General features: G+C 41.0%; 3 protein-coding genes across 4 annotated transcripts in view; 2 read left to right on the top strand and 1 right to left on the bottom strand.

The window, feature by feature from the left end:
• Positions 1-7: 7 nt before the first annotated feature.
• CCNA2 (cyclin A2) lies at positions 8-5,202 on the top strand. Its single transcript, XM_026081476.1, has 6 exons — positions 8-118; positions 502-725; positions 1,294-1,498; positions 2,684-2,797; positions 3,383-3,516; positions 3,975-5,202. The coding sequence occupies exons 1-6, from the start codon at positions 17-19 to the stop codon at positions 4,024-4,026; spliced, it is 831 nt and encodes a 276-aa protein (XP_025937261.1). The 5' UTR covers positions 8-16; the 3' UTR covers positions 4,027-5,202.
• A 2,339-nt stretch (positions 5,203-7,541) lies between these two features.
• Positions 7,542-13,319, bottom strand: EXOSC9 (exosome component 9). Its single transcript, XM_026081458.1, has 12 exons — positions 13,186-13,319; positions 12,960-13,054; positions 12,118-12,237; positions 11,903-12,005; positions 11,316-11,453; positions 10,733-10,815; positions 10,257-10,389; positions 9,713-9,801; positions 9,360-9,506; positions 8,757-8,947; positions 8,358-8,436; positions 7,542-7,800 (listed from the first exon to the last, which is right to left on the bottom strand). The coding sequence occupies exons 1-12, from the start codon at positions 13,249-13,251 to the stop codon at positions 7,719-7,721; spliced, it is 1,326 nt and encodes a 441-aa protein (XP_025937243.1). The 5' UTR covers positions 13,252-13,319; the 3' UTR covers positions 7,542-7,718.
• Positions 13,320-13,366: 47 nt separating this feature from the next.
• The window catches only part of ANXA5 (annexin A5), a 59,310-nt gene continuing 46,002 nt past the window's right edge, over positions 13,367-26,674 (top strand). The window contains exons 1-2 of one of the 2 annotated variants that reach the window (XM_026081460.1): positions 13,367-13,579; positions 14,077-14,171. The gene's annotated coding sequence lies outside the window, so the exon portion shown is untranslated. The remainder of the gene's footprint in view (positions 13,580-14,076; positions 14,172-26,674) is intronic. The other variant, XM_026081461.1, reaches the window with a different exon arrangement.

The following is a 26,674-nucleotide window of genomic DNA, read 5'->3' as shown; positions in this document are numbered from 1 at the left end:
AGGTTCTCCGAGCATTATGGATATTTCGATATCCTCCGACGCGGAGGAGAGAAGCCCCAACGTCAACAACGTGCCGGACTATGTCAGCGATATCCACACGTACCTCCGGGAAATGGAGGTGAGAGGCTGCGCGTGGTCTTGCTTGGACACGGCTAACGGGCGAGGCGTTTGGGGTTGAGGGACGTATCTGAGCGCTAGTCGCTACTGAGTGACTGAGGCTGAGGCGGAAGCTTGCTGGAAAGAGCAGGAGGGAAGAGAGATGCTGTGTCCACCGCTGTGAACACAAGAGCGCTGTTTTGTAGTGAAGCTGACTGGGCTGTGCGCTGAGCATAAGCTGGAAAGCAACATTACAGCAAAATAGCTTGCTGATCCTGCAGTTGCCATTTCTGGCTGCTTCTGATCTGCTTAAAACCTTTTAACTAGGATTAATAGAATTAAAATACCTGCTTCCGCACAAGCACTTAATATGAACTAAACCTTGTATGTTATCAAAACTTACAGGTGAAATGCAAGCCTAAAATGGGTTACATGAAGAAGCAACCTGATATCACAAACAACATGCGGGCCATTCTCGTGGACTGGCTGGTAGAAGTTGGAGAAGAATACAAATTACAGAATGAAACCCTGCACTTAGCTGTAAATTACATTGATAGGTTTCTTTCTTCAATGTCTGTTCTAAGAGGAAAACTTCAGCTTGTGGGTACTGCAGCTATGCTGCTTGCATCGTAAGTGAAACTGGTTAATTTAAAATTCCACCTGCCGGTCTCATGCAGATGGAGATCTCTTGGGGCTATCATACTTTGTTGTTTGTAGTCAGATTGGCTCTGGATGGTTTTACGCTAGGTAAAAAGCAGCAGTTATCCACCTAAAAGCTTAGCAGTCTACGTCAAACTCTGCAAGCAAGGTTCTAGGCTATGTTTGTGAATTGGCCTAATGTGAGGATTCATTATTTCTAGCTGCAGCAGCAAAAGGCTTTTGAAATGTATTTGGGGGAATATGCACAAAGAATGTGAAAAGAAAATTTTGCTCACAACTGTTAGTCTACTGTATTTTCAGGAACTTTAATAACTCTTGAGTCCCAAATTATTTAATGGTAAAATTGCTGAGTGTAGCTCTCCATAATTTCAAAGTCTGCTGATCTAAGACCTAGTTGATGGGATGCAGCAAACTTCAGTAACAGTATACAGCTACTTGACAAGTCAGAACTTGTAGTAAGCTGTCTTTCATTAAGTGTTGCTGGTTATTTGGTTCTCTGCTACACAATTACTTGCTCATAACTGTTCTTTATGGCAGAAAGTTTGAAGAAATCTACCCTCCTGAAGTAGCAGAGTTTGTCTACATCACAGATGACACCTATACCAAGAAGCAAGTTCTAAGGATGGAGCACTTAATTTTGAAAGTTTTGTCATTTGACTTGGCAGCTCCAACGATCAACCAATTCCTTACCCAGTATTTCCTACACGAGCAGACAAGTGCTAAAGTTGAGAGCTTATCAATGGTAAGTAAGAATTAACAGTTGAATCTGTGTAACTGGGAAGTTATCTTATTAATGCACCTTACAAGCTCTGTTTTCTATTCCCAAGAGAAAAGGAAAAATGGTAAAAGATACTTCAGTCCAGGCTTTCCTGTTTCCCAGTCTGCCTTAAATCAATAACCCTACTCTTTGGGAGCCTTCCGGAGAGTGCACCTGGCATGCCATGTGCTCCTCCAGTGGTGGCGCTCTGCCATTGGAAACTAACCCTTTTGTCAGCTACTTAGCAGTGGAGCGTCTCAGATGGTATTGCCCTGGCTCAAGCATGAGTGCTTACTCAAAGCAGGCTGAGACTGATAAATTCAGGGTCTGTGTCAGTGCTGGATGTTTCCCCTGATGCTTTCCCATCTAAAACTAACACCCTCTTCTCCCACCCAAAAGGGACATCGTTCCTTAGGTGTCCATGTTAAAATTTCCTATGGAAACTGAATAGGGATCAATGCATAAACGTATCGGTCACCAAAAACTAACATCTTGAATAGCTTGTATCTTGTCTGGGTGGACTTGTCTACTTAGTGGTTGTTTGGCTACAAAGGACACTTTTTGGGGGGGAACAAGCATCAAGCTCTAAATCCAGAAGCTAGTTTCTAAAGCAGAGCACAATGAACATCTCRGGCTATTCTGGATAAAGTATTAAATTATCTTAAATACAAAGTGTGTGGCAGGTGCCAGAGATGTTAAATGGAAGCAGTTGTCTCACTAGGCAAAGGTTAGACATGACTGGACTCTTCCCTCTCAATCTTGCATACCTCTAAAGATAAAAATGTGGTATTGAAACAGCGTGCATGGGAATGGTGCTAGACTGTGGCTAACACAGATGCTAAAAGAGATATTTCTTTGGTATATTCCTCAGGTTTTGTTGCTGTTCAGGGATTCTCAGAATTAGAGGTGGTGATTTAGTTTGTCAGCCCTTCTTCCCCTGTGCCGATGTCCAATTCCTTAACCTGTGTCAACTTTGTCTTGAACAGAATATCAGTATTTATTAGAAGGAACAAATCTGTGGACCAGCTCAGTAAGGGGCTTAAGTGGGAAAAGCTGTTTCCCCYGACTGATGGCAGGATTGGAAGTTTAAATTAGGGTCCCAGTGGAAGTGTTTAATATTCCTCTTCCTTTTGGAGGCAGATCATTCCCTTGCTCTTGTCTTCCTTGCAGTATCTTGGGGAGCTGAGTCTAATTGATGCTGATCCTTATCTGAAATACCTGCCATCAGTTATTGCTGCTGCAGCATTTCATCTAGCAGGCTACACAATCACTGGACAAACTTGGGTACGTAGCACTGAAAGTGAGTCTTCAAATCCCTGTATGCACACCTTTATGCATATATTCATATGCAGTTCTGCATGCTCTGGCCAAAGCTGTCCTTTGGGCTTGGGCTGCAGGAATTACAGCCCCTCCACGCCAAGAGCCTGTTAATTAGGGATTGTTCCCTCTGATATTTGAAAAAGAAGGGGGTGGGAGAACCTTTTCAGGGAAGGGGGAAGCATCTACTGATGTGCTCTGTTCTTGTGACTCTCCTCAAAGCTGTTAGCAGCTTCCCTGTGATGAGGAAGTGAGCAGAAAGAAACCCTAAACAGTGGAGGCAAGGAGTACTTCTAGTTTCTGCCTCTAAAGGATATGATAGTTTTCAGGATTAATGTAAATCTACACAAACTGCTAAAGTCTGAGCAGTGAGTATTGAACTGCTTGGTGCTTGAGATAACTATACTCCCCCAGCCTATCAGGACAACAGCAGAATACACCATTCTCTGCTGGTTTCAACAGGAAGCTAAAAACTCAACAAATGGTATTAGCTCATCAGGGTAAGCTAACGGAAACATGCTCAAATGTTCCTCTTGCTTTTCTTTTCCTCAGCCTGAATCTCTGTGCAAAGTAACAGGCTACACCCTTGAAAACATTAAGCCTTGCCTCATGGACCTACACAGGACCTACCTCAAAGCAGCACAACACACACAACAGTCAATAAGGGAAAAATACAAGAGCACGAAGTGAGTATCTGTAGAGATGTATGATAAACTAATATTAAGCATGAGTTGTCCTAGCATGTAACTGCTAAACTGGGGGTTTTAACTTGAGATGAGTCTTAAGTCAGACTAAACTAACCAAATACTCAGTGTAAGTGAGGCTGTGACAAGACTCTGCCAAGATTTTTGCATGGTGCTTTGTGGAGCAATACTTCATGTTCACCAACAGGCTAGTTGTTGCTACCCAAACCATTAGCTGAACTGTCCTGCAGAAACTGGAGGGATTTTCTTGAGGTTTCTACAACTGGTAGTCAGGAGACTACATAATGCTCCTAAAAATTGGTGTCAGCATGGCAGCTGACAAGCTCCAAAATGTTTTTTTGGTCCTGCCTTTATTGAAATGCACTTTGCTGCAGTATATATGCTTTGCTTTCCAGCAGAGAGCACTTAAGCAAAGTTACATGTTTTTTTCCCTCCTCTAGGTACCATGGAGTATCGCTCATTGACCCACCAGAGACACTAAACTTATTGTAATAATCAAGAGACTGATCTTTTTAAAAGATGTATATTACCTTTGCAAGAGAATGATGTACAGTTTTAAACAGGGTTCAGAAATCTAGATGTGATCATTCAGAATATTAATGCAGGTTTTGATGAGCTTAATTATGAAGTTAGTTTTATGTGGTTTTAATGTAAATCTTTTGTACATGCAATCTTGTTAAAATATTTAGCTGGATTTTTTTATAAAAATGTTCTCTTCAAGTGCAGAATTAACCATGCAGACCAAGTGCATGTCTGAGACTGCTTATCTAATTATAGAATAAACAGTTATAATAGCAGTGCATTAAAGTAGGGCTTTTTCTCTTTCCAAGTGAGAGTGACTTGGACTCCACAGCAGTATTTGTAGCATTTTTCTACTGTCTAGTTTAAACTGAGACTTAGTATAGACCCAAAATGTGGCTTAACAGCTATAATATTGGAAGAAACTGCATAGCTACAAGGAGAACACCTTGCTGAAGTTAACTTATGTGAGACTCTAGGATGTGCTAGATACTGGAAGCCTGGACTTCTACCTAATGTACTGCCAGATTTCCGCCAGGTTAAAGGTTGAGTGTTCTACTGCAGGGACTGCATGGCTCAAACTAGTATACCACTTTGTACTTCTCTCTTCCTGTATGTAGAAAATGGTCTTGCTATAGGTATTTTTTCTAGTCAAAGTGTAAAACGGATACTAATTTAAGCCCATGGAGTTCCCACTAATGTACTAGCTGCCCCAAAAGCCCATCAGTGTCTACTAAAAAACTCTGGTCATCAGTCTGCTTACGTAGCACTTTGGTGGCAAGATTAAACTGCAGCAGGGTGAACTGCTGCTGTGTCCTCAAGAGGAAGGAAGGAATGCCTTTTGGCTTGGATGGCCTGTGTGCCGAATGGCCCTGACTGTGTACATCCCTATCCCTTGAGAAGGGTTCCTCTGCAGCATACAGCAGAAATGTAACCAACTTGTCTTAATTTCTCTTAGTTACTAGAACTGCTACACAAATTAGTGGCAAATAATCAGTGTTGGATCAAATGGACACTCACCTTCAACCTGAATAAATGGAGTAATGTCCTGTACTTACTGTGCTTTGAGTGTAAAGCAGTGAATGTATGGAAGTGGATTTTTTTAAATGAGCCATTTCCAGATTGGCTAATAAACATCTTTACATGTGATGTTAGTGGTCTTGCTGATACCTTAAAAACACTGACAGTTGGTAGTATTACCATAAATTGGCATTCATTTCTAACTCCTTGCAAGGACTGCCCTGTGAAACCTGTGCCATTGTAACTTGAAGTTAGTTAATATAGGTGTGTGGCTAATGAGACAAACAGTACCTGTTGAATTTTATAAATATGTGGAGCAGTTGGTGTGATGTGGGCTATAAAAAAGGACATCAACTGTCCTCTATCAAGCTGATAAACATGCATTTTGGTGAGTAAATTCATGTGTCAACTCAGTAACTAAAAACTTGCTGTTTTGCATGCCTGCTAAATTCCAGTTCATGCCTGCTCAGTCTGGTCTGAGCCCTCCACAAACGAACAGAGTTAGTGGAACTCTAGTTTAGCGGTGTTGGCTTATGAAGTTAAGACAAAAGTATGCAGCAGAGAGGCTACCTCTTTTGGCAGATCTGAGCTTTTTAGGATGCACTTTGACAGAAATTTTATATGTATTCTAATGTGTAATGAAGAACCATATTTCACTGGTCTTCCTTGTTCTCCAGTAGCCTTCATTAGTTCAACTGCAATAGCTTGCCACTGAAAAGCTAAAACTTGTTTGATTAAAACTACATAGTATCATGTCTGGTGCTTAGTATTGGAAATACTCTAACCTTACAGGGGAGTGAGTTTAAATATACATTAACACGTGCTTTTGCCATAGTTGCAACATCAGCTTTGAAGGTCAAATGAAAATGTTGAATGGCCACTATTTGAAGACCTAGAGCACAGCGCTCTTCCTCAGAAACTGGGTCCTGCCTTCTCCTTTTTGTGGCAGATATTGGGAACTTTAAAGACCACTAAGAAGTGCAGACATAAGAGGAATAATTTAAAGAAAGCTTATGAATTACTTTCCTCAGAAAAGAGCAAGATACCAGTATTCAGGTGAAAGGCTTCAGTAGTTTACTGTATTAATTTACAGCTTAAAGAAATGTCTCCTTGCTCCGTTTTGGATAAAAAGTATTGTTATTGTTTCTATAGCACGGAGAATAATTCTCCCTTGCTCCCTAAGCTTTGCTTTCAGCATATGGTATCTGGTATGACTTCCTATATAGCCTAAAAAATGCTTCAGCAATGGGCTGGCATCTCAGCCTGGTAGGACTCTGTTCCTCCTGCCACACTGACAGCTCTTGTTGCTGCAGTAAGTAACATCCTTTTCCATCTCTTCGGTTTCTATAGCTAGCAGGGGGAGTTTCTAGCTCTTGCCACAGAGCTTTGAACAAAAAAGCCCAGGTTGCACTGTACTACCCTTTTGTCTATCCAGTGTAACTTCTCACATTCCTTTCAAAAGAAAAACTAAGGGATGTAGGGTATGCACTATTATGTGTGGAAATAACAGGATCCCTAAATAAAAGGGGAGAGAAACAGTTGCAAAGAATGCTGTTCTTTGTGGAGAAGTTGGAAGAAATGGAATCTTCACTCATTCCTGTGCTCTTAACAGCCATTTCCAATCAGAAGAACTGACACTAAGAAAATGCACTGGCTTAGCTCCTGGAGGAACAGGGGTTGTTTGTCCCTTTCTGAAAGAGCACAACTTGATTAAAGCTGATAATTAGCAAGGAGGTTGTTTTTCCCCCCCTCCCTAAGTTCTAAAACTGATTCTGGGATGTAATATCTGTGACAGCAACTTCTTTCCTGTTCATGTCATGAAATACTGAGGTCACATGTAAAATAGTCCTACTTTGCTCTTGTACATATGTGTGTGTTTCTGATTTGACTCAGTTTTCAAACAAAGCAGGTAGGACATCTTGGAAACCTTTCATTCTGCTTTGTGTTGCCTGATTTTAAATTCAGAGCATAATTTTTTGACTATGGTGCAAGAAGCATTCCTGTTTGCATGTAATATTTAATTAAACTTTTTAAAAAAACTGTGTTGCTGAACTGTGAGTCACTTCTATATTCAAGTTTTACAGCCTCTTGTCCCCAGCCAGAAGCTGTATGCTATTTTAAGCATTTGTATTTTTGCTGATTTTATACAAAGCAATTTTAGTGAAGGTAAGATAGAGTAATATGGAAAGACTGTCTTAGTCACAGTACATCACTTCCTGCTGTGATATCTTTCAAGGTATGATACAGCTATATTAGTCAAAAAAAACTTTTCCTGGCATTAAGCTTGAGCCATAATTCCTTTTACCAACTGAACTTGACTATACCTAGCTTTCAATGACTAGAACTGTTCATTTATGCTCATTTAAGAACTAAGTAGTTGCTGGGACTGTTTTGTTAAGACTATCTACCCTGCTTGTGCAACTTGAGTTAAATAACTTGAGTCAGTTTAGCAGGATACTACCAGAGAATTTAATTTATACACAGACTTGATTTTATTTAAAAATGTGTACAAATATTATGTAAAATATACATGGAAGCAAACCTGAGTTTGGGGTGGGAGGAAAGTAAGTTATCTACAAAAATAAGGTCAGTAACAATAGACAAATTATGTATCTTACAGTGTTTCTGAAGGACAGATGAAGGCTTTAATGAGTAGCTCTCTTCTTTTTTCTCTTTTTGTTAAATGTTTTCTTACTTGTATTTTCTTGTTTCAAGTTGGTCTGTGTTCTGTGAGCAAATGACATTTTAACAAAATAACATATTAAGCAATTTTATTTCAAAAGCAGGTAGGCTGATCCTCTGTAACAGGGCAACCATCCACCATGCTGAGCACAGAGCTCAAACTTCAATTTCTAGTGAGTGTTTAAACTGAAGTTTCCATAGCTAATGAAGGGGTACAGCAATAAATCTAATCTATGAAAAATTAAAATTTAAGGTTAGCTGTAACAGGCAGTCCCTGCAGCATCTCTTAAGCAGCAGCTGCTTCAAATCCACTTTTATGCTCTTATGCCCTTTGGTATGATTAAGATTAGTGAAACATCTGTAAGCCTCTCAAACAGCTGCAGGTCAGCCAGGACTACTGGCCTCAGAGAGGAGCAAACTAGTATGGATTTAAACTTCTTGACTATACTATCTCTGCAATCCCCTTGATCACTGGTGTCCTTGTCTTGGCCTTGCCAAAATTCTCAGCACAGGCTAGAGAGCAATGTCCTTGTAACATCTGGTGCTTTCAGAAACTACTCCTTACCTACTCCTTCCCCATCTTATTTTCACATTATGGTTACCTTGTTTTCTTTGGTGCGTCCTGGGGTTCCAGGATGACAACTTCTTCCTCTTCACTGTCAGACAATACAATAGGTTCATCTTAAAAAAAAAAAAAAAAAATCAGTTTTGTACAAGCTTCTGTAACTAGTAACTACACTAGTTCTAAAGAAATTCAAAGTAGAAAGACTGAGGCTCACTCCTGCTAGTGCATAATTTGGAGCAGTAAGCTCTTACTATACCACAGAAAAATCTGTTTTGAAGTGTCCAGGTGAAATCTAAGTAGCAAATGTGTGTCTCTTTCAAGTAGAAAGTGGCTGTGTTAGTTCCCCTTTCTTGCTAAGGGGATCTTTCACATTTTAATTCTAGATTGTTAATAAAGTGATGTTATAAGTGTATCCGGTATCAAGATGAATACTTGCCTTTCTCAGTTTTGTTCATAATACTTGTATCCTCCATTTCCATTTTCTGACATTCAAAAGCAGTAGCATCAGTTTCACCTTCCTCTTCTGCTGCTTCTTCCCTCTCAGATTCTTCAAGGTCTCCCCAGGCATTTTCTATTCCTTCCCCAATTTGGGCTGTCCCACGGGTGTGCAGTATTGGTTTGGTAAAACTTTAAGTAGTTAAGAAAAATACCAGTTAACTGGTAATCTGTTTGTATTCTTAATGCAAAATAGTTGAATTTTAAGGTGTCTTTTCTCCCCAGGTCTTTAAAGGGGAGGTAGGAGAGAATACTTCCTCCCTGGGAAGACTGACAGTTTTTAGTTTTGTTTGATTCTTTCACAAGGATTTGTTACATAATAACCAGTCACTTCGGACCACAGTTTTGCAGTTTATGTTAGGAATTAAGTTATCTAAAGGCAGTTACTACCAAAACCAATATGATGGTGATGTTTCATTTGAAGGCTATGAGTCTACCTAAGCTGTGAAGAATTTTGGTTATGTGTTTAGCTTCCAGTGGCCCTAAAGTGGCAGTGGAGGGGAAGCCTGTTTTTTTCCCCTGAATGACGCAATAAGAAAGATACACTTCTGAAGGAGGGTCAGCTTTAGTGATGATTTCTTCTGCTTGTTCTTCCACATCCTTAGTATCAACAGCAGCTCTTTCCATTTTGAAGGCAGTGATCTTTTGATTTGGTATAGATTCTGCAAAGCCAAACTTCCCACCTTCTTTCCTAGTCATTTAATGACAAATGTTATTTCAGGATGTTTTATATTTATAAATGCTTTTTCTTTTCAAGCTCAGCCATGTATACCTTACTGTTTAAAACAGCTACAAGTTAAAAAAAATTTTTTTTTTTTGCTATTCATATTAAAGGTTGGCTTTTTTTTTTAGCATGTTTCTTCAAAATGCTCTTTTCCCCTCTTTCCCAAAACTCACCTAACTTTCTGGTCATTCTCCAATGCCTTTTGAATTAGTTCTGTTATTTCTGCAACCTTAACAGCTGTTATTTTACTGCATCTCAGAACCTGTTTGTAATATATATTAACAGCAGTTTACAATTGTGAAAACAAGGCATTTTTATCAAAACCCTAGTACACCAGAGTCACAAACACTTAAAATACAATATGGCATCTTAGTATGAGGGACTGGATTCACTACAAGCTCATGTTAATACAAGGGCTTCCAGCTATAAATGAAAGTGCAGTCTGGGTTCCTTTATAGCCTCCATCCTCCAAATCAAGGGGGGGGGCAGGGAAGAGATGCATAGCTGACCAAGCCATGGTGCACTTTGTTCTGTCTCTTCTTCAGCACCACTCACAGCTGCATGCTCTTCCACTAGGACTAAAAACATATCTTTTTCCAATGAAATCAGACAGGTAGTTTTCTTAGCTTCAAAATGTTAACAACTTTTCAATATCAACATTACAGTGCAGGAAGTAGCTTAGGTTTGAGAGAAAGACTGGTCAAGGCAAAGATTTACCTGATCTTTTAATAGCATAATCCCACCACTGGACTGTATGGTACAAATTTCACGATGTTTATTCATGGCAATTACAAGGAGGCCATCCATTACACGTTCCTCTCTTTCACTTGGATCCACCAATAAGTAGGTCCTAGAATCAAGTTTTCAAATATAATGCAATAATAAAAGTTTAAGGCAAGTGAGTTACTATTCTTAAGAAAATATAGCCCAAGAATTGGCTTAAATAGAAGTAATTATGATTATACCTTCCCACCCCCAACCTGAGAAAGTTTTCTACATTGTCTGTGAAAGGTGCTGGTTACTTAAACTTGTGCAGTACACATAAGTATCTCCATCACATCTCATTTCAGATAGGCTGATTTCTTATAACACTTTATCAATACAAATATTTTTAGGACTCTTCTACATTTATTGTCAATTTCTGCAGAACTGATGATAGGTTGTTTCTGTCAAAGACTTAACAAAAAGCTTACCCTTGTTGGAAGAAGGCAAAACTGACACAAACAGGCATGTGATGGATACTCAAAGGGACAGGATCACGCTCCTCAGGGGTGTACTTTAAAAAGAGTTAGCCCAGAAGACAATTATTTACAAAACATGTATTTAATTTCAAAAGGATGTACCGTACACACAAGATATTTAAAGGAATAAAAAGCAAAGAAAAAAAAGGCACATAAACTTTTAGTCATATAAATATTGACAGAAATCTTTCTAACACTTCTTGTGTAGTTTTTTCTGTTTGTTACCTACATAGGTAAATAGAGCCCATTCTTCATTTTTGTATTTGATCCGGTTGAAATACTGCTCATCAGTTAAAACATTCCATGAAATACTTATCTATTACAATTAATATTCCCACAAACCTGAAGTTGATAAAATTCTGTATTCAGCAGGCTGACTTACTATCCTCTCACATGTTCCGCAGCAATGCATTTATCCTAAAGTATGTATCTTGGAGTTCATCTATTTACATAAACATTTATTTCTTCTCTCTCAGACAGAGGGGAACAACTATCTGTGATCCTACAGCATTTACTATGGGCTGATACAACTTACCACGGTTACTTCCTCTCCTTGTACAGATACATCTGGTCTGCGGAAATGACACAAAGCTACAATTCCTGCTATGCTAGCAGCATCAATAATGTTCCCATCATGATTTAACAGATGCAGATCCACACGAATTTGCCAAACCTGAGAAAAAATGTACATAATCACGCAGTAATTTATAGCATGATTCCACAGAAGCTGTCATTTTTCAAAATGCTTTCAGCTTTCAAATCATGAAAAAAATCAGGGTATATTCATCAGTTCTTGGCTTAGGAAGTTATGATGAAAAATCTTGGTAAATTCAAAGATACACACTGTGCTAGGTTTAAACACTGGTTAATTTTGACAAATACACAACAGTGAAGTACAGTTAAGACATTCATTCTGCAAAGAAATATTCAAGGGTCCTAACTATCTCAAAAGGACTACATAGATGAGCAGGTTAAAATACATGCAAACTCAGATGGGTAGGTCCTTATTATATTAAGCTAAGTCAGAATTCTTAGTTTTCAAAACAAGGCAGTGACTGCCTTAAAAACAGACCATATGCATCCTCTAGTATAAAACCATCTGGAATCAGTAGCTTTCCATACCTTTTCACCAGCAACAACACAGAGAGATTCTGTATCTATACACTTGGAGTTTCTCAGGCATCGTTCTATTAGTCTATTCAGTTTTACCAGTAATTCAGATTGCCTGTTAAAACAAAATTGCCCCAAATTGTGTGACTGCACTTTATATTTATATGCACCAAAACAGTGGCTGTTATGTTGGCCCTGTTCTTAGTCTTTTTAAGAAAGCTACATACCTGCCAGGCTCAAAAGCAGGTGCTGCCATTGGTGAGAGCTCAAGATTGAAGAAAAGGATACCTTCTGTAGCCCGATTTGGCTTGGGGGGAACAAGTTCACATGAGACTTGTCCGAGAACCCTGCAGAGGGAAATAAACCCCCAGACCAAAGAATTTAGTGGGAAGAAAACCCTACGACTAGAAACAAAATATATTCACTGAAAAAAATGTACATTGGGGCTTTTATTTTGTAGTCTGTCTTCTCCCAGTTTCCACCCAGGCCCTGTCATACATGTTTAAATGCTAGTCACTAATTGAAAGAACTGAATGTAGACATTAGAACATTGCCCTAAACTTTAGGATTAAAAGCAGAATCGAACACATGAGAATTGAGAACTAAAAGTTTATTTAAGTGCACATATTCCACTTTCCCCATGCATAAAAGGGACATCTGATTTGTGGAAGGCTGTAAAATGTATGAGATCACTGAATAAGGGGATGAAAAATTATACACAGTGCTTATAATTGGTAAGTTTTTCTTAAGCTACCAGCAACGTGGAAATCCCATCCTTCCCCTCTCCTTTCCACTCCAATTTATCACTTATACTCCTATTCCTGAAATGCTGCTGCTTTCAGGCTTCAGCCCCTGAAATCCGCTTACGGCGATTTCAGTGGGCTTCCCAACGTCCCTCACCCAACGCGCTGCGTTTCATTTGCTTCTGCCGGCGGGGAAACGTAACGTCTTAAGGCCGAGGCGCCAGCAGCGCCGGAGTCACCTTCGCCGGGCAGCGAGGACGAGGCCAGGCGCGGGGAGCGGCCTCCCCCGGCCGGCTGAGCCCCCCTCCCGCCCCGGCCCCAGCTACCTGGTCTTCCCCAGCTCCACGATGCAGCAGCCGTAGTCGGCGCCGAAGGAGATGCGCACGTTGCGGTAGTCATAGCACTGCCGCCCGTCCAGGCGCTGCCAGAGAGACAGACACACACAAAGTTACTGCGCCATCCCCGCAGGGCGGGGGGCAGAGGCCCGGGGGCCCGCCGCGGACGGGGAGGAGGGGAAGGAGGAGGGGAGGGAGAGGGAGGCCGGTGCGGCACCTTCCGCTCCTGCACGGCGCGCAGAAGGAACCGCCGCTCGCAGTTGGACAGCGGCGTCTCCTTCATGGCGGCCGTTACAGGCGGCGCGAGCGCAAACGCGGTCCGCGCGCCGCGCGCCGCTGCGTCATCACGGGGCGGCCGCTGGGCGCCAGGGCGCATGCGCAGGGCTTGCTGCGCCCGGCGGCTGCGCGAGCTGCCCGCAGGGCTGGAAGCGCCTTAACGGCTCTAACGGCTGAGGTGAAGCGCCGCTCGCACGGGGCTCTGCAGGCGGCTGGCAGGGCGCCGCCGGGAAGACATTGGCGGCTAGAAGTGGAATTAATCTTTACAGTCTTGGGCAGACGCACCTTCTGAGAGAAACCTATATATCTCCGTTGGCCGAGCCTGCTAAATAAAGGTGGTTGATAGAGTGGCTGATCTTAGTATCATGTTCTGTATTTATAAACTTGTTCTCTGGAGAATTTGCAAATTAAATCGATCTCCATTAATCTACAATTTGATTGGTATCACTAATCCTACTTTAAATCGGTAGAGGAGACTTTCTGGTGCTTCTGTAAGTTTTCCCTAGGTTTTTAAGCTTTAACTCTGGTAAGGATTGAGAGAGACCTTTGTGAGTGAAATTTGTACCTGTATGACCTGAAATGGTCATAAGGTAGTGAAATGTGTTGCAACATGAATACATACAAAACAATATTTGGTAGCTGAGAAAGTAAGTTTTAGCCATAGTTTGGAGGTCTGCTCTCACAAGTGATGACTTGGGTGGAAGGGGTTATTGTTGCATTTTTTAGTGACTAAAAGAATAAAGGCCATGGGGATTTGTGCCAAAGGCCTTGTTGTCTGGGAAATTGTATGGAATTAAAAAAATGAATCTCATATTTTCATTGGTTAACGCAGATGCAGTGCCCAGTCTTCAAGACAGGCAGAATACTAAAGAGAGGCCAAAGAAGAGCAGCCTGTAAAAAAACAGCTAAGCTGGCAGCAGTAGCAAGGTAAGTAGGGCTATAGAGAAAAGTGCAACAAAGCTTCAAATTCATTTGAAGAACATCATTTCCTGTTGTTCTGAAGTGTYTCCTGTAAGTGAAAATTCAAGGCCTTTACAAGTGGCTTTTATTTTTAGTTTGAGTTGAAATGAGAAAATCTATTAATCACATATTTTCTCACATAAAAATGTTGAAATATCTTAATTATATTGTCTTTTTAAAGCTTGTTAATACATTTAACAAGTGTTAACAAGGGTTTAGTCTGAACTAACAAGTGAATCACATTTAGTTTATGCCAAATGAGGACAAGTGCTGTAAGATTGCCCATGCTGGTTTTATATTTTCAAAACAGAATAACTGCGTCTCATCAAAGATATTTATTCTAAAAGAATACCAACAAGAGATTATAATGGCCCTCTTGTAGAGACAAAGATAAGCAAATAGTTTTCCCAAATGGTACTACCTGTAAAGCAACAATAAGGTACAAAATGGTTTAATACTTGCAAGCTTTCCTCTAGTCACAAATATGTTAACATTTGGAATGAGGTTCTCTCTCATCAACCGTCATCGTGTTTGTTTTATTTTTCCCTTAGACTTTGATGTGCAGGTTTTACTCAGGTAGAGATTCAGATCATTTTGCTTTTATCATTCTTTGTTTAAATTCAGTGATGGCATTCGTTAGTGAAGACTTGGGGTTAAATTCTGGCCATTTCGAATCACTGAGGAAAAACACTTCCACTGAGACCAAGCTTGCTCCTTATTAGCAAACTTGGCCCTTAGTTCTGCAGTGCTTTGGCTCATGTGACTTTTTGCATTAAATGTAGAGCTTAGGTACTAATCACTTTCCATCACTTAAGATTTGATAAGAATTAAATTATTTTCTAAGAATTAATAGCAGAGCTAATTTCTGAGGTATGTACAGTTGGGTAACTAATGAACAACTAGTATTTCTAAGTCATAGAAGACAAAGAAATGTAACATTTTGAGTTGTTTCATTTGCTATTAGCAGGAAGATACACGTTTTACCAAAATATTTCTGTCAGTGTTTACCAAGCTTTATTTTGCATATTGTAAGTTGAATAGCAAAAGCAGCAGACTTCCGAAAGAGGTGGGATATAGATGTAAGCATTGTATTTTGAATGGCTTTCTAATTTAAACTATTTTTGCCAAGTATATTAATGAAAATCCTTTCCTATAACACTGATGCATTTCTTTTGTTGCACTGCGGTCTGTATGTTGCATTCATAGAAACTCAATACAACTCAGTACAATTTCAGACACTACAGTTGCACTGAAGAGTTTTTTGGGTTTTTTTGGCATATTCAAGTAAACCTGAGCTAAACCCATGAATTACCTTCTCTGAATATTTTTTCTTACATCTTTTATGTGCTATCATTTTGTATTTGTCAGTATACTTACTAGGAGTCCATTTTCATCCATGCTGTAAGTCATAGTATTTGTGGAAGCAGGATTGTGGAATATTTGTCATTTTGTAATTTAAAAAGAGATGTGAGATCTTTTTACATCCCAGTGAATAGAATTTGTTTGCTGGTGCATTTGAGTTACGTCTCTAACAAATAGGGTAATCAGAACAATGTTGTATTACGCTTTTCTCACTCTCTTTCTCTCTGTTCTAGTGTAGGAATCTAATAGTGGCATTCCACAATATCATTGTGATTGCACATGCGATCTTCTATTTGGCTAACCTATTAAGGGAAATGAGAGGAAGATGGCTGGGCTCACTGTCTTTGAAGAGAACTCTGGAGAAACAGTTTTTTGTAACATGTTCCTTTTACTGTATTATTGGGAATTTACCTACAGTCATTGTAAATTCTCTCCATAGTAAATTGAGTTAGCTCTGCCATTACTTGTCTTACCAAACCTCAGGAAATCAGAAATTAGCTTGTCTGAAAAAAATCATTTAGCCTTGTGAGAATGATTTCTTTCCAGGAGTAGAATACATGTGTTACATTCAGTAAGGGGGATGTGTGAATATGCAACCAATTCAGGTTATAGGGTTCCATGTCATGACACTTGGGACTGAACTGAAGTGATCTGAGGGTGTACATGCACTTTCAGACAAGGTCATTTAAGGTTTCCCCTTACTTTGGCACGACAGGTTTTTTTCCACAGAATTGCTGAGGTTGGAACGAACCTCTGGAGATTGTCTAGAGTCCAACCCCCCTGCTTCAAGCAGGGTCAGCTAGAGCAGGTTGCTCAGGGCTGTGCCCAGTCGGGTTTTGAATATCTCCAAGGGCAGAGACTCCACAACTTCTCTGGGCAACCTGTTCCAGTGCTTAGCCACCCTCACATTAAATTTTTTTTTTCTTATGTTTAAATGGAGTTTCCAGCAATTCTGTTTGTGCCCTTTGCTTCTTGTCGTGTCACAGGATACCACTGAGAAGGGTCTGGCTCCGTCTTCTTTACTTCCCCCCATCAGGTATTTATACACATTGATAAGATCCCCCTTAGCCTTCTCCAGGCTGAACAGTCCCAGTGCTCTCAGTCCCTCCTCATATGTCAGATGCTCCAGGCCCTTAATCATCTTTGTGGCCCTTCGCTGGACCTGCTCCGGTATGTCCATGTCCCTCTTGTACTGAGGAGCCCAACGCTGGCCCCAGCACTCCAGGTATGGCCTCACCAGGGTTGAGTAGAGGGGAAGGGTCACCTCCCTCAACCTGCTGGCAACATTCTGCCTAATGCAGCCCTGGCGGCTGTTTGCCTTCTTTGCTGCAAGGACCCATTGCTGCCTTATGTTCACCTTGTCCACCAGGACCCTCCAGGTCCTTCTCTGCTGGGGGCAGGTCAGCCCCCAGCTTGTACTGGTGCAGGGGGTTATTCTTCCCCAGGTGCAGGACTTGGCATTTCCCTTTGCTGAACTTGATGAGGTTCCTGTTGGCCCATTTCTCCAGCCTGTTGAAGTCTCTCTGAATGGCAGTGTATACACCCATCTGGTGTATTGGCCTCTCCTCCCAGTTTTGTGTTGTCCCCAGACTTGCTGCAGGTGCACTCTGCTCCACTGTCTGGGTCATTAATGAAGATGTTAGAGACACTACTAGTGACTGGCCTCCAGCTGGACTTTGTGCAGCAGCACGAAGCACTGATCAAAACCCTGTGAGCTCAGCAATTCAGCCAGTTTTCAGTCCACCTCACTGTCTGCTTATCTAGTCAATACCTCATCAGTTTTTCAATGAGGATGTTATGGGAGACAGTGTTGAACACCTTGCTAAAGGCAAGATAATACCAGCTGCTCTCCCCTGTCTACTGAGCTAGTCATTTTGTCGTAGAAGGATGTCAGATTGGTCAGGCATGATTCCCCTTTGGAAATCTCTGCTGACTACTCCCAGTCACCTTCTTGTCCTTAATATGTTTGGAAATGTTTCCAGGTTTATTCCCAGGTATTGAGGTGAGGCTGACTGCTCTGTAGTTCCCTGGATCCTCCTTCTTGTTCTTCTTGAAGATAGCGGTGACATTTGCTTGCTTCTAATCCTCAGGAACTTCCCCTGATTGCCACAGCCTTTCAAGTGTAATTGAGGGTGTCCTTGAAATGACGTCAGCCAGCTCCCTCAGCACTTGTGGCTGCATCTTGTCAGGGCCCATGCACTTGTGTACGTCCAGTTTATTTAAATGTTCCCTAACCTGATTCTCCTTTACCGAGGAGTTTTACTTTACCAAGTCTTTCTTGCTCCAGACTTTCCCATTGGTCTCAGGGGCCTGAGACTCCTGGAGACAAATCTTACCAGTAAAAACTGAGGTGAAAAAGGCATTAAGTACCTCAGCCTTTTCCATGTCATTTGTCACCAGATTCCCACTCCATTCAGCAGTGGGCCCACATCTTCCGTAGTTTTTCTTTTGCTGCTGAAGCCCCTGTAGAAGCTCATCTTGTTGCCCTTCACATCCCTTGCCAGATTCAATTCCAGATGGTTTTGGCTTTCCTTACCCCACCCCTGCACACTCCGACAACATTTCTGTATTCCTCCCAGACCACCTGTCCCTGCTTCCACCTCTTGTATACTTACTTTTTATATTTGAATTTTGTCATGAAATCCTTGTTCATCCATGTATCAGGTCCTTGAGGACACTTCCAGGTCCTACTGGCCCTGCCCAGCTCCTCTGAGGCCTGCCCTGACCCTGCCCAGGGCCCAGGACCCTATTTCAGCTCAGTCCCTGCCCCAGCAATGTCACAGTGGTGCCAGCCTCCAGCTCTGCCACAGCCCTGCCCCTGTCTGGTCATGGCCTCCCTAATCTGGACCCTGACCCACAGTCTGACAGCCTGGCCTGGCCTCGGCCCAGCCCTGTCACCACAGCCCTACCTGGCCATTGCTGGACCTGATCCTGATCCCGACCTTGGTTTCACTTCCCAGCTTGCCCTTGGCCCTGCCTCCTCACCGTGAACTTCTGGATGATCTGGACTTGTGGTTGAAGTTGGCCATGATCTCTGGGTCCACCCTGCTCCCTTGCTTGGGTGCTGTGGGACAGGCCCTGGCTAGAGAGGCCCTGCCCTGCTGGCCATGTTACTGTGCTTGCCTTGTTGCTCCCTGGCACCACGCAGGCCTCCTGCTGCCTTTGCTCGAGTTCCTGCTCACCACGGTGGACCGTTCTTGAGCTTGGAGCAGGTGACCCTTGAAAATCAGCCAGCCCACCTGGACCCCTCTTGTCTCCAGGACTGTCTTTCACAGGATTCTCCCAAACAGGTCCATGCAGAGGCCAAAGTCTGCTCTCCTGAAGTCCGGGGTTGGGATCCTGCTATTTTTCCTGCTTCCTCCTTGCAGGATCCTGAACTCCTCCATCTCATGATCGCTGGAGGCAAGACTGCCCTGACCTTCACATCCCTAACCAGTTCTTCTTTGTCTGTAAGAGAGGTCCGGCAGAGTGTCTCCTCTTGTCGGCCTCCTCGATCACCCGTGGTAGGAATTTATCACCGATGCTCTCCAGAAACCTCCTGGATTGCTTGTGCCTGCTGTGTTGCCCTTTCAGCAGATATTGGGGTGATTAAAGACCCTCTTGAGAGACTTATGCCATTAGTTTAATCCTCCAAAGCAGCTGTGCTTTATTTAAAATAGGTATCTTATGCTACAGAATCTGAATCCTATGTGTACACAAATGTATTCACGTTAGTGATGGGAGCAGTATTAAATATTTTTATCTGGCTTGCACAGCTCAAGTGGCTGAGTAGAAATGAACTAGATTATTTTCTTGATGCTACACATGCAAATTTTGGTTCTAAATTCAAGTTAAAGGGCCATCCAATAAATCCATGGAAACAGTGAGGTTGTGTAGGTTTCACTAGAGACCTGGTCTGGCACACAGCCACTTTGTTAGTGGCGATCATATGCCAGAAGGAGAGATCCCAATTTGAATTACAGAATCTTGATTCAGTTTGGAAAGCTAATAGCTTACCACAGAAAGATATTTTTTCCTGCTTGTACATTTCATATGCAAGATAGTAGGACATGGTGACTGAAACCTTACTGTGCCATTTTGTCAGCTTACAGTAAAATATAAGGCACACTGAAAACCTTACCAACTTTTTTGGATTGGAGAAAAACAAGCTTTTATTGAAGAGCAGGCAGGCTGTGTGGACCATACAGGCTAAAGGCATAAAGGCTAAAAACATAAGACTAAGACTTCAACCAGGGAAGTCTTTCTAGAAGTCATATCTGGCCTGATTAAAATGCTTTGTGCTGAGCTGCCCCTTCATCTCATTCTGCACTCTGTCATCTGTAACACTCTTGCATTCCATGTACTGTATTCTGCAACCTTAAATCGACCTATGGACATTGACATATGCAATTCTCCTCACTGTGTAGTCTCCATCTTTATTGCAGTAGCCCACATTAAATCCAACTTGTATTACTAACTGTTTCTTTCCACCTTTTCCTCTGACTTTCTTTCTGGGGCAAAAAAATACAACTCACTGGATGAATGTAATGCTGGCAATTACTATCATCAATAAATTAGTTTTCTTAAAAAGTGAGTTAGACCATCTACCTTTTTAGAAGAAGTAGACTCTGAAGACCTGGCATTTTCACTCCCTTGATTCCCAGGAAGTTCAGGATAGTCACTTGTTTACACTAGTGTAAATGAGTATAGGCTCAGAGCCTGAATGCTTATTATCTACTCAATTTGAAATCAACAGTATTTGTGCTTCAGGTGGGAAAATTGGACCCTTACTATTTGTATTTAGTTTCATCACTGTGGGCAAACAATTGAGTTTAAGCATTTTTCAGCTTAGTCTGATTCTCATAGCTTCTACAGAAAAGGTGATCAAGTTGAATTTCCCACTTAAACGGAACATTCTGTGCTGGTGTAATATAACAGTTCAGATATTTAACAGAAAAGGGCTTCCTCGAGCAGCTTACCTTCCACTGTCTGCGTTATTTTTTCAGCATTTTGCTTATCTTGGCCATGATAAATTAATCCATTTTACCTGGTTCTCGTTCACTAGCACCATTTTGTTATACTTTAATTGCAGGCTTTGTAGAGAATATTAATACTTAAATTCACTATGATATGCTTCAAAAAAAAAAAAAAATTAGTTTCCTAACCATTGAGAAAGAGAATTGAGCTCTGGAAATTAGATGTATAGCTCAACAAATCATTCACATAGGTTAAAATGCACTCTTCTTGCAAACTACATAGGCAGTGGAATTTTTACTCTAAATGGTTGCTCAGTAGAGCAGTCCAAAACCAGTTTTGAAACGTGGCAGTCATTTTCATTTTGAAATGAAGCAATTTTTCATGAATCTTTCTCTAGCTGCTGAAAGCAAGCTTGGAAGGGAGACTTCTGTGAAAAAAGTCTCAAACGGTTATTGTTTCTAGAGCCCCTGTAAAAAGTGTTACTTTCCACCCATTACAAAAGTATCAACATGGATATAAGCTGAGATTTGTGTTAGGGGCTACAGTAGCAAAAATTCCTGGGCCAGCTCTCACGGTTAGCTGTTGTGTGCCTTGGTTGGCCAAGCCAGGGCCAAGTGCCATTTGGTGCCCTCTTGACAGAGGTGAGCGACTGAGTGGTTGGGCTATTGAGGAGTTACAGTCCAGTTACTTAGCAAAGCACAGCAATAACTCTTTTGTAAAATAAATTTTTATAGTGGTTTTGATAAGATGGTATTTTTAAAGGAGTCACATGTTTGACCCCCCCACTTCTGCTAGGTTTTCCTGCAGTAATACATGTTCTGGCAGCAACTTTTGCAGAAGTTAGTTCTAATTATCTTTATTGCTGAGGAGGCAAGTAAGGTAAATTCCTGCTTCTGAAGCTGTTTTTGTTCAAGATCAGTAAAATACGTGGAGAATTTGATGATGGACTTCAGGAGAAGCTGAATGGGAGTCCCAGGGAGTCATCATTACAAGCCCCGAAAGAAGCAAGTCGTGTGTGGTGATTGGAAATGAGTTATTTCCTATGATTCATGCCATATTCTTTGCACAAAGTCTACTTTGTAGATTTTGTGCATGCACATGTGCTAGGAAGGATAAAGAATTTCATGCATAAATTAAGGACGCATGAAGTCACATATTACTGGAAATTTGAAGTGAAGTGAAATATTCCCATGAATACATGGGAAAATAAGGTCAATACAATAGGGTAATGAAACAGAAGTTGAGCTAATACACAATTACTGCAATGTTTCTGTACAGTAAAAGGCAGAGTTGTAATTGTAACCGGGTAATAGAAATACACTGGGTATTTGAAATGAGAGAGAAGGGGAATGAGCGTATTACACTGCCCAGTAAGTGAATAAATCACAGGCACTTAGGCTAATGCAGGAATTCTCCAAAAGATGAGCCTAATGATCTATTGTGCCCACATAGAAGTGTTCCTTCATTTGAGATCAATGTTCTGGAGGCTGAAATGCTTGAATTGGATTATCTTACTGAACTGAGCCATGAGAAAATCACATTTGATGGCTGAAAAAAAAAACAAACTGCATCAGAATCTTGGTATCTTGACTCTAAGCCTCCAGCAACCACATTTTATGGCTTAATAAAAATAAATAAAAAATTGATCTTCTCTCTTCACAGTAAGCTTAACTACAATGTGCCCCATGCTGCTTAGCTGCTAGTCCCACTCTCCATTGTCTCTAGTATACACATTTACACGTGTATGCACAACATGATGTATTCAATATTTTAGTATATAAATTTGGGAAGAAAGGCTCTACATAATAAATGTAAAAATATTCTTAATAGCTTGGTTTTAGAAGAGCCTCTGAGGCTTTGAAACAAATACAGTCCTGCTTGATGGGGTGGGGGAGGTGGGTAATCACTATGAGCCACACAGCCTGCGGAGATAAAACTTGAGCGGTACAGGCTGCTTAACAGCTTGATGCAGCGAGGTGCTGAATATTCTGGCCTCGATCCAGAAAAACACTTAAACAAGCTCTTTATTTGAAGCACAGCTGTAAGGGGGTTTGTCCCTTGCTGATTAGAAGGAAGGTGCCACAGCTTGTGTGACTAAAATTTAGGAGGGTGGTTTCCCAATTTATACACCAAAGTAATTTTATACCATAAAAGGGACTCTGAACTGTCAGCAAACCATCCAAATATCAGCTTAAAACGAGTTGGTAATAAGTTCTGGTCCATCTACTCTTTGGATGTTCATTTTATTATTTTTCCTAGGCTGGATTTCTGAGTATGCCCCAGAATATTGTTACTGTTTCCATCCATGCTGTAGCCTTCACATAAGCTCTTCTTTTTTATTATTATTACGAAAGAAGTTTATTTTGCCAAGAAAGAGTCCTGTCAGAGGTTCTAGGCCTGTCAGCAGTTCTTCATTCAGCACTTGTTACCTCTAAGCAATCCTCTGGGAAAGCAGTAAAGTCTTTGCTGGTCGGGATTTTAGTCAGGCAACAAAGTTGCAGAAAAGAAATTCTCTCTCTTCTTTTGCTGCTGCTGCCTATTTTGCTGTGGAAGCTGCTGAAGAGCTACTGAAATGGCCGAAATGTTATCTTGTCATCATGTAATGACACTTAATTAAGCTGTAGCTTAGAGTGTCGGCACAATAGTTAACTATGAAGAGGCTGGCTTTCTCTAAATTGTGCGATTTCTCCTTCTCTGCCTTAGCCACAGAGGTATGCACTGCAGTATGCCATTCTCAATAAATGATATGCCTGGTTTTTGTTGATTCAAGTGCACAGTTGACAACAGTTGCTGAGTTGAAAGTATCACATTAAGCCAAAACTGTTAAAGCTAGTATCAAAGGTTCTAAATGTACAAAAGCAATGTCTGGATTAAGATTTTAGTGTTGCTTAAGATTTTCAAACCTGTTAGAAGCATCTTCAAGTTCAAAGGAGCATGACACTTGTTTATATCGAACCAGGATTTGACTCTTCTTGCTGAATGTTTCATCATTTTAAAAAATAAAAAAATGTTAATGATAAAGTAGAAACTGGTTTGCTTTCATGTCAAATATTGGATAATTACTGAGGGTGGGCAAAAATTAATTTAAATTGTTGTAAAAAAAACAAAAAAACAAAAAAACCCAACACTTTCATGTATCCTGGTCTTGACTATTACTTGGCAGAGATAATAGGTAAATTATTGGATATTAAGTTGATATGAAATAAGTGGCTTGATACAAGAACTCAGGAGTTTGAAATTGAAGCTAATATAGATTGGGAAATTTAAATTTTTCTACTGGAAAAGTAGACAAAAATGTTTATTGATACACATTGTTGATCTTACTATTGTAAGTACTTACTGTACTATTCCTATAACACAGGGAAAATCCATAGTACTGAAAAGCATGTAGGTCACAGCTGATCCTTAAGTGATGATAGCATATTTATGGTTAACAAAATTGTGGAATATTTTTCTCTTTTTGAAACCGGGATTATTTTGAATAGTTCAGTTCAGTTTCCCATAATCCACAGTTCTGTTGATCCCAAATGCTGGACTACACTGCTGCTGATATAGTGTGGATGGAAGAAATGTGTATGAGGTGCTGTGATAATCATGACCTGGATTTCTGTTGCCTATTAATTGAATCTGCTAAGCCTTACAACTCTAACAAATCAGTATCATTTCCATTCCCAGATCCTCCAAAACACCATCATGACTCAGAGTGATAACTGAATGAATAAATACATTTGGTTACAAATACACAAGGAAAATCTGACTGTGCACATATCGAATTGTCAGCTGTAACCCTGTTAAAACAGCGTGTATTGATGCAATTACAGGAGAGGTGGTTTCAACCCCAGAAAAAGCAGGATAAATAATAAACAATCACGTTAAACCACTAAATAAGAAGTGCTCTTTTTGATTCTTTTTCCTGATTGTTCAACTTCCAAGTATCTGTTACAAACAAGAAATTAATCCTGACCGCCTCGTTACCTGAGACACTAGAAATCGTCATCTTTTTCTAGCAAGCAGTTTTGTTGTTCTCTATGGATAACCTCTTTTGAGACTACTAAATCTTTGTACTAAAATATTTTTTTAAAATTAGAAGATGCATTTTAATAATGTATGGGTATGCCTCTTCTGAGTAATTTGTTAATATCTTTCTATAGAGCCTTACTACTTCTTTGTATGAAGAGTAAGGATTGGGAAAGAATTCTTGCATACCTATCTATTGAGGTTGTGTATTATACATTTTTGTTCACACTGTGTGAAGCATTTTGCATTATATCGTTATAGGATTAAATAAAACATTTTGATAGTAAAAGATGATGAAATATTTCTTTTCTATTCTATACAACTTCAAGAAATTTCAGAATTCTGTTTTGATCATAAAAAACACAAGCAAGTAAAAACTGGATGTATTTTTGCTGATTTTAAATACAATTTTGTATTTGCAATTGTTTCTTAAAACACAGTCATTGCTGAAGTGTAAAAGTGTATTTCAGAAGTAACTGCTGCTGGGTACCACAGCCATTTACAAGGCATTAGTGTCCAGTGCACAATAGCAGACTGTCTTTCCTAGACATTTTGATCAATATTCTGTGCATCTCAAAAGCACGTTAATATTGTCATATTTCCCCAAAATGCTAATTCTGAATTCCTCATGGAGAAATGCTGATGACAAAATACTGTTTTAAGTAGTTCAATTCCTCACTAACAATACGAGCAAAATGGGAAACTGTTAATTATTATGCTTGAGGGACTACAGAACAGGGAAGTGTCGACTGCTGGTGAGTTATGGATGCAGGGCTTTTGTGATTCTGTCAGATAATATTTTCTACAGTATTGATGAAAATGTCAGATTGAAGCTTTGCTACTTCAGGGAAAGGTGAATTATCATTTTCCCAAATTGCTTCAAATTGTTTATTAAATATTATTATGAAGATCAAATGAGTATAGAAGTTTCAGTGTAAAATGGTAGCTCAATACATAGTCACCTCCTCAGCTCTAACTCGCATTGAAGCTATATTTATATTAATTTGAAAGGTCTTATTCTAAATGAAGTAGAATTTATACGTTTATTTGACGTATTTCTTCAGGAAGTAAGACACTTAATATAGTCCTGACAAAATTTGGAATATGCTGCAGTGCTTATGTTCATTCTTTTAAATTTCAGTCCTAATGCTTGTAAATCCATGTACACTTTGGGAATGTGACTTTAGCCAAGATAAATTGCTTGAGGAAAGTGGACAGAATGCCACCAAAAAAAATGCAAGTAGGGTTTTCCATGAGGATAGCAGAGAATGGACATCCCTCCACAGACTTGGTTTCATCTGCTCTCCTGCAGCCTCGGTGCACTGATGGTCCTTTGGGGAGCAGAGAGAAGTAAGGAGAGATTAGGTGCAATAATCTGAAAGTATGAAGTACACTCTGCGATTTTTTTTTTTTTGCTTGGTGCCACTGTCCCTAGCAAACCACTGCAGCTTGTGAGCTCTACCTGCCCTGAGTGTGCTCGGGGTTAATGTGGGCAAAGTTTCAGTTCCCAGCAGGCTGGGGTCTGTGAAGGGGCAGGTGCTGGTGAGCACCGCGGCGGTGTCTTGCCAGAGACCTGTCGCTGAAGCATGGAAGTTCGGCCACTGAGCACAGCAGGCCAGAAGGCTGGCATGGGAGCCGTGGATGTGTGCCAGATGTAACCCACGCGCATCCCTCGCCCGGCACCTCTGTTAGCTGAGCGACAGCCAGTTGTTTGAGATTCAGGTCTCTGAAGGGCTTATGATGTTTTTTAAAGTATAGTTTTTCATGTCTGTCAGAGTGAACTAGGTCAAGCAGTCAACGATTTGAGTTGGCTTTTCCATCCCTATAGTAATACCTGACAAATGTCTTCATTCCTGCCCAAGGGAGCAGTTCTCAAACTCTTCCAGGAGAGCGCCATTTGCTCGCACTGAGGCAGTCCGGAGCGGGCTGGTATGTACAAAACCCTTTAAGAACAGCGCTGCGTCGGACCGTCTCGTCTTCAGGGCAGAGCCCGCTCCCGCGACGCGAGTCGCCCACCCCGCGCCCGCTCCACCCGCCCCACCGCCGCGGGATCCCGGCTCCGGGGGAAACCCGCAGGGGGCGTGGGGAAGTGGCAGCGGCGGTCGACGCTGCCTGCAGCTGCTGAGGCCGTTTGG

The sequence above is a fragment of the Apteryx rowi genome, unplaced genomic scaffold (genome assembly GCF_003343035.1).
Source record: "Apteryx rowi isolate R43461 unplaced genomic scaffold, aptRow1 scaffold_55, whole genome shotgun sequence".
Classification (NCBI taxonomy): domain Eukaryota; kingdom Metazoa; phylum Chordata; class Aves; order Apterygiformes; family Apterygidae; genus Apteryx; species Apteryx rowi.
The sequence above is the reverse complement of the archived record's forward strand: the minus strand, read 5'-3'. Positions and strand labels throughout refer to the sequence as shown.

Coding starts and splice junctions, on each gene's coding strand:
- EXOSC9 (XM_026081458.1), bottom strand. CDS start 13,251: ATGAAGGAGACGCCGCTGTCCAACTGCGAGCGGCGGTTCCTTCTGCGC. Junction 9,507..9,712: donor GAGAATGACCAGAAAGTTAG/GTGAGTTTTGGG, acceptor TTAAATGACTAG/GAAAGAAGGTGGGAAGTTTG. Junction 8,437..8,756: donor TATGAACAAAACTGAGAAAG/GCAAGTATTCAT, acceptor TTTTTTTTTAAG/ATGAACCTATTGTATTGTCT.
- CCNA2 (XM_026081476.1), top strand. CDS start 17: ATGGATATTTCGATATCCTCCGACGCGGAGGAGAGAAGCCCCAACGTC. Junction 119..501: donor CGTACCTCCGGGAAATGGAG/GTGAGAGGCTGC, acceptor CAAAACTTACAG/GTGAAATGCAAGCCTAAAAT. Junction 1,499..2,683: donor AAGTTGAGAGCTTATCAATG/GTAAGTAAGAAT, acceptor TCTTCCTTGCAG/TATCTTGGGGAGCTGAGTCT.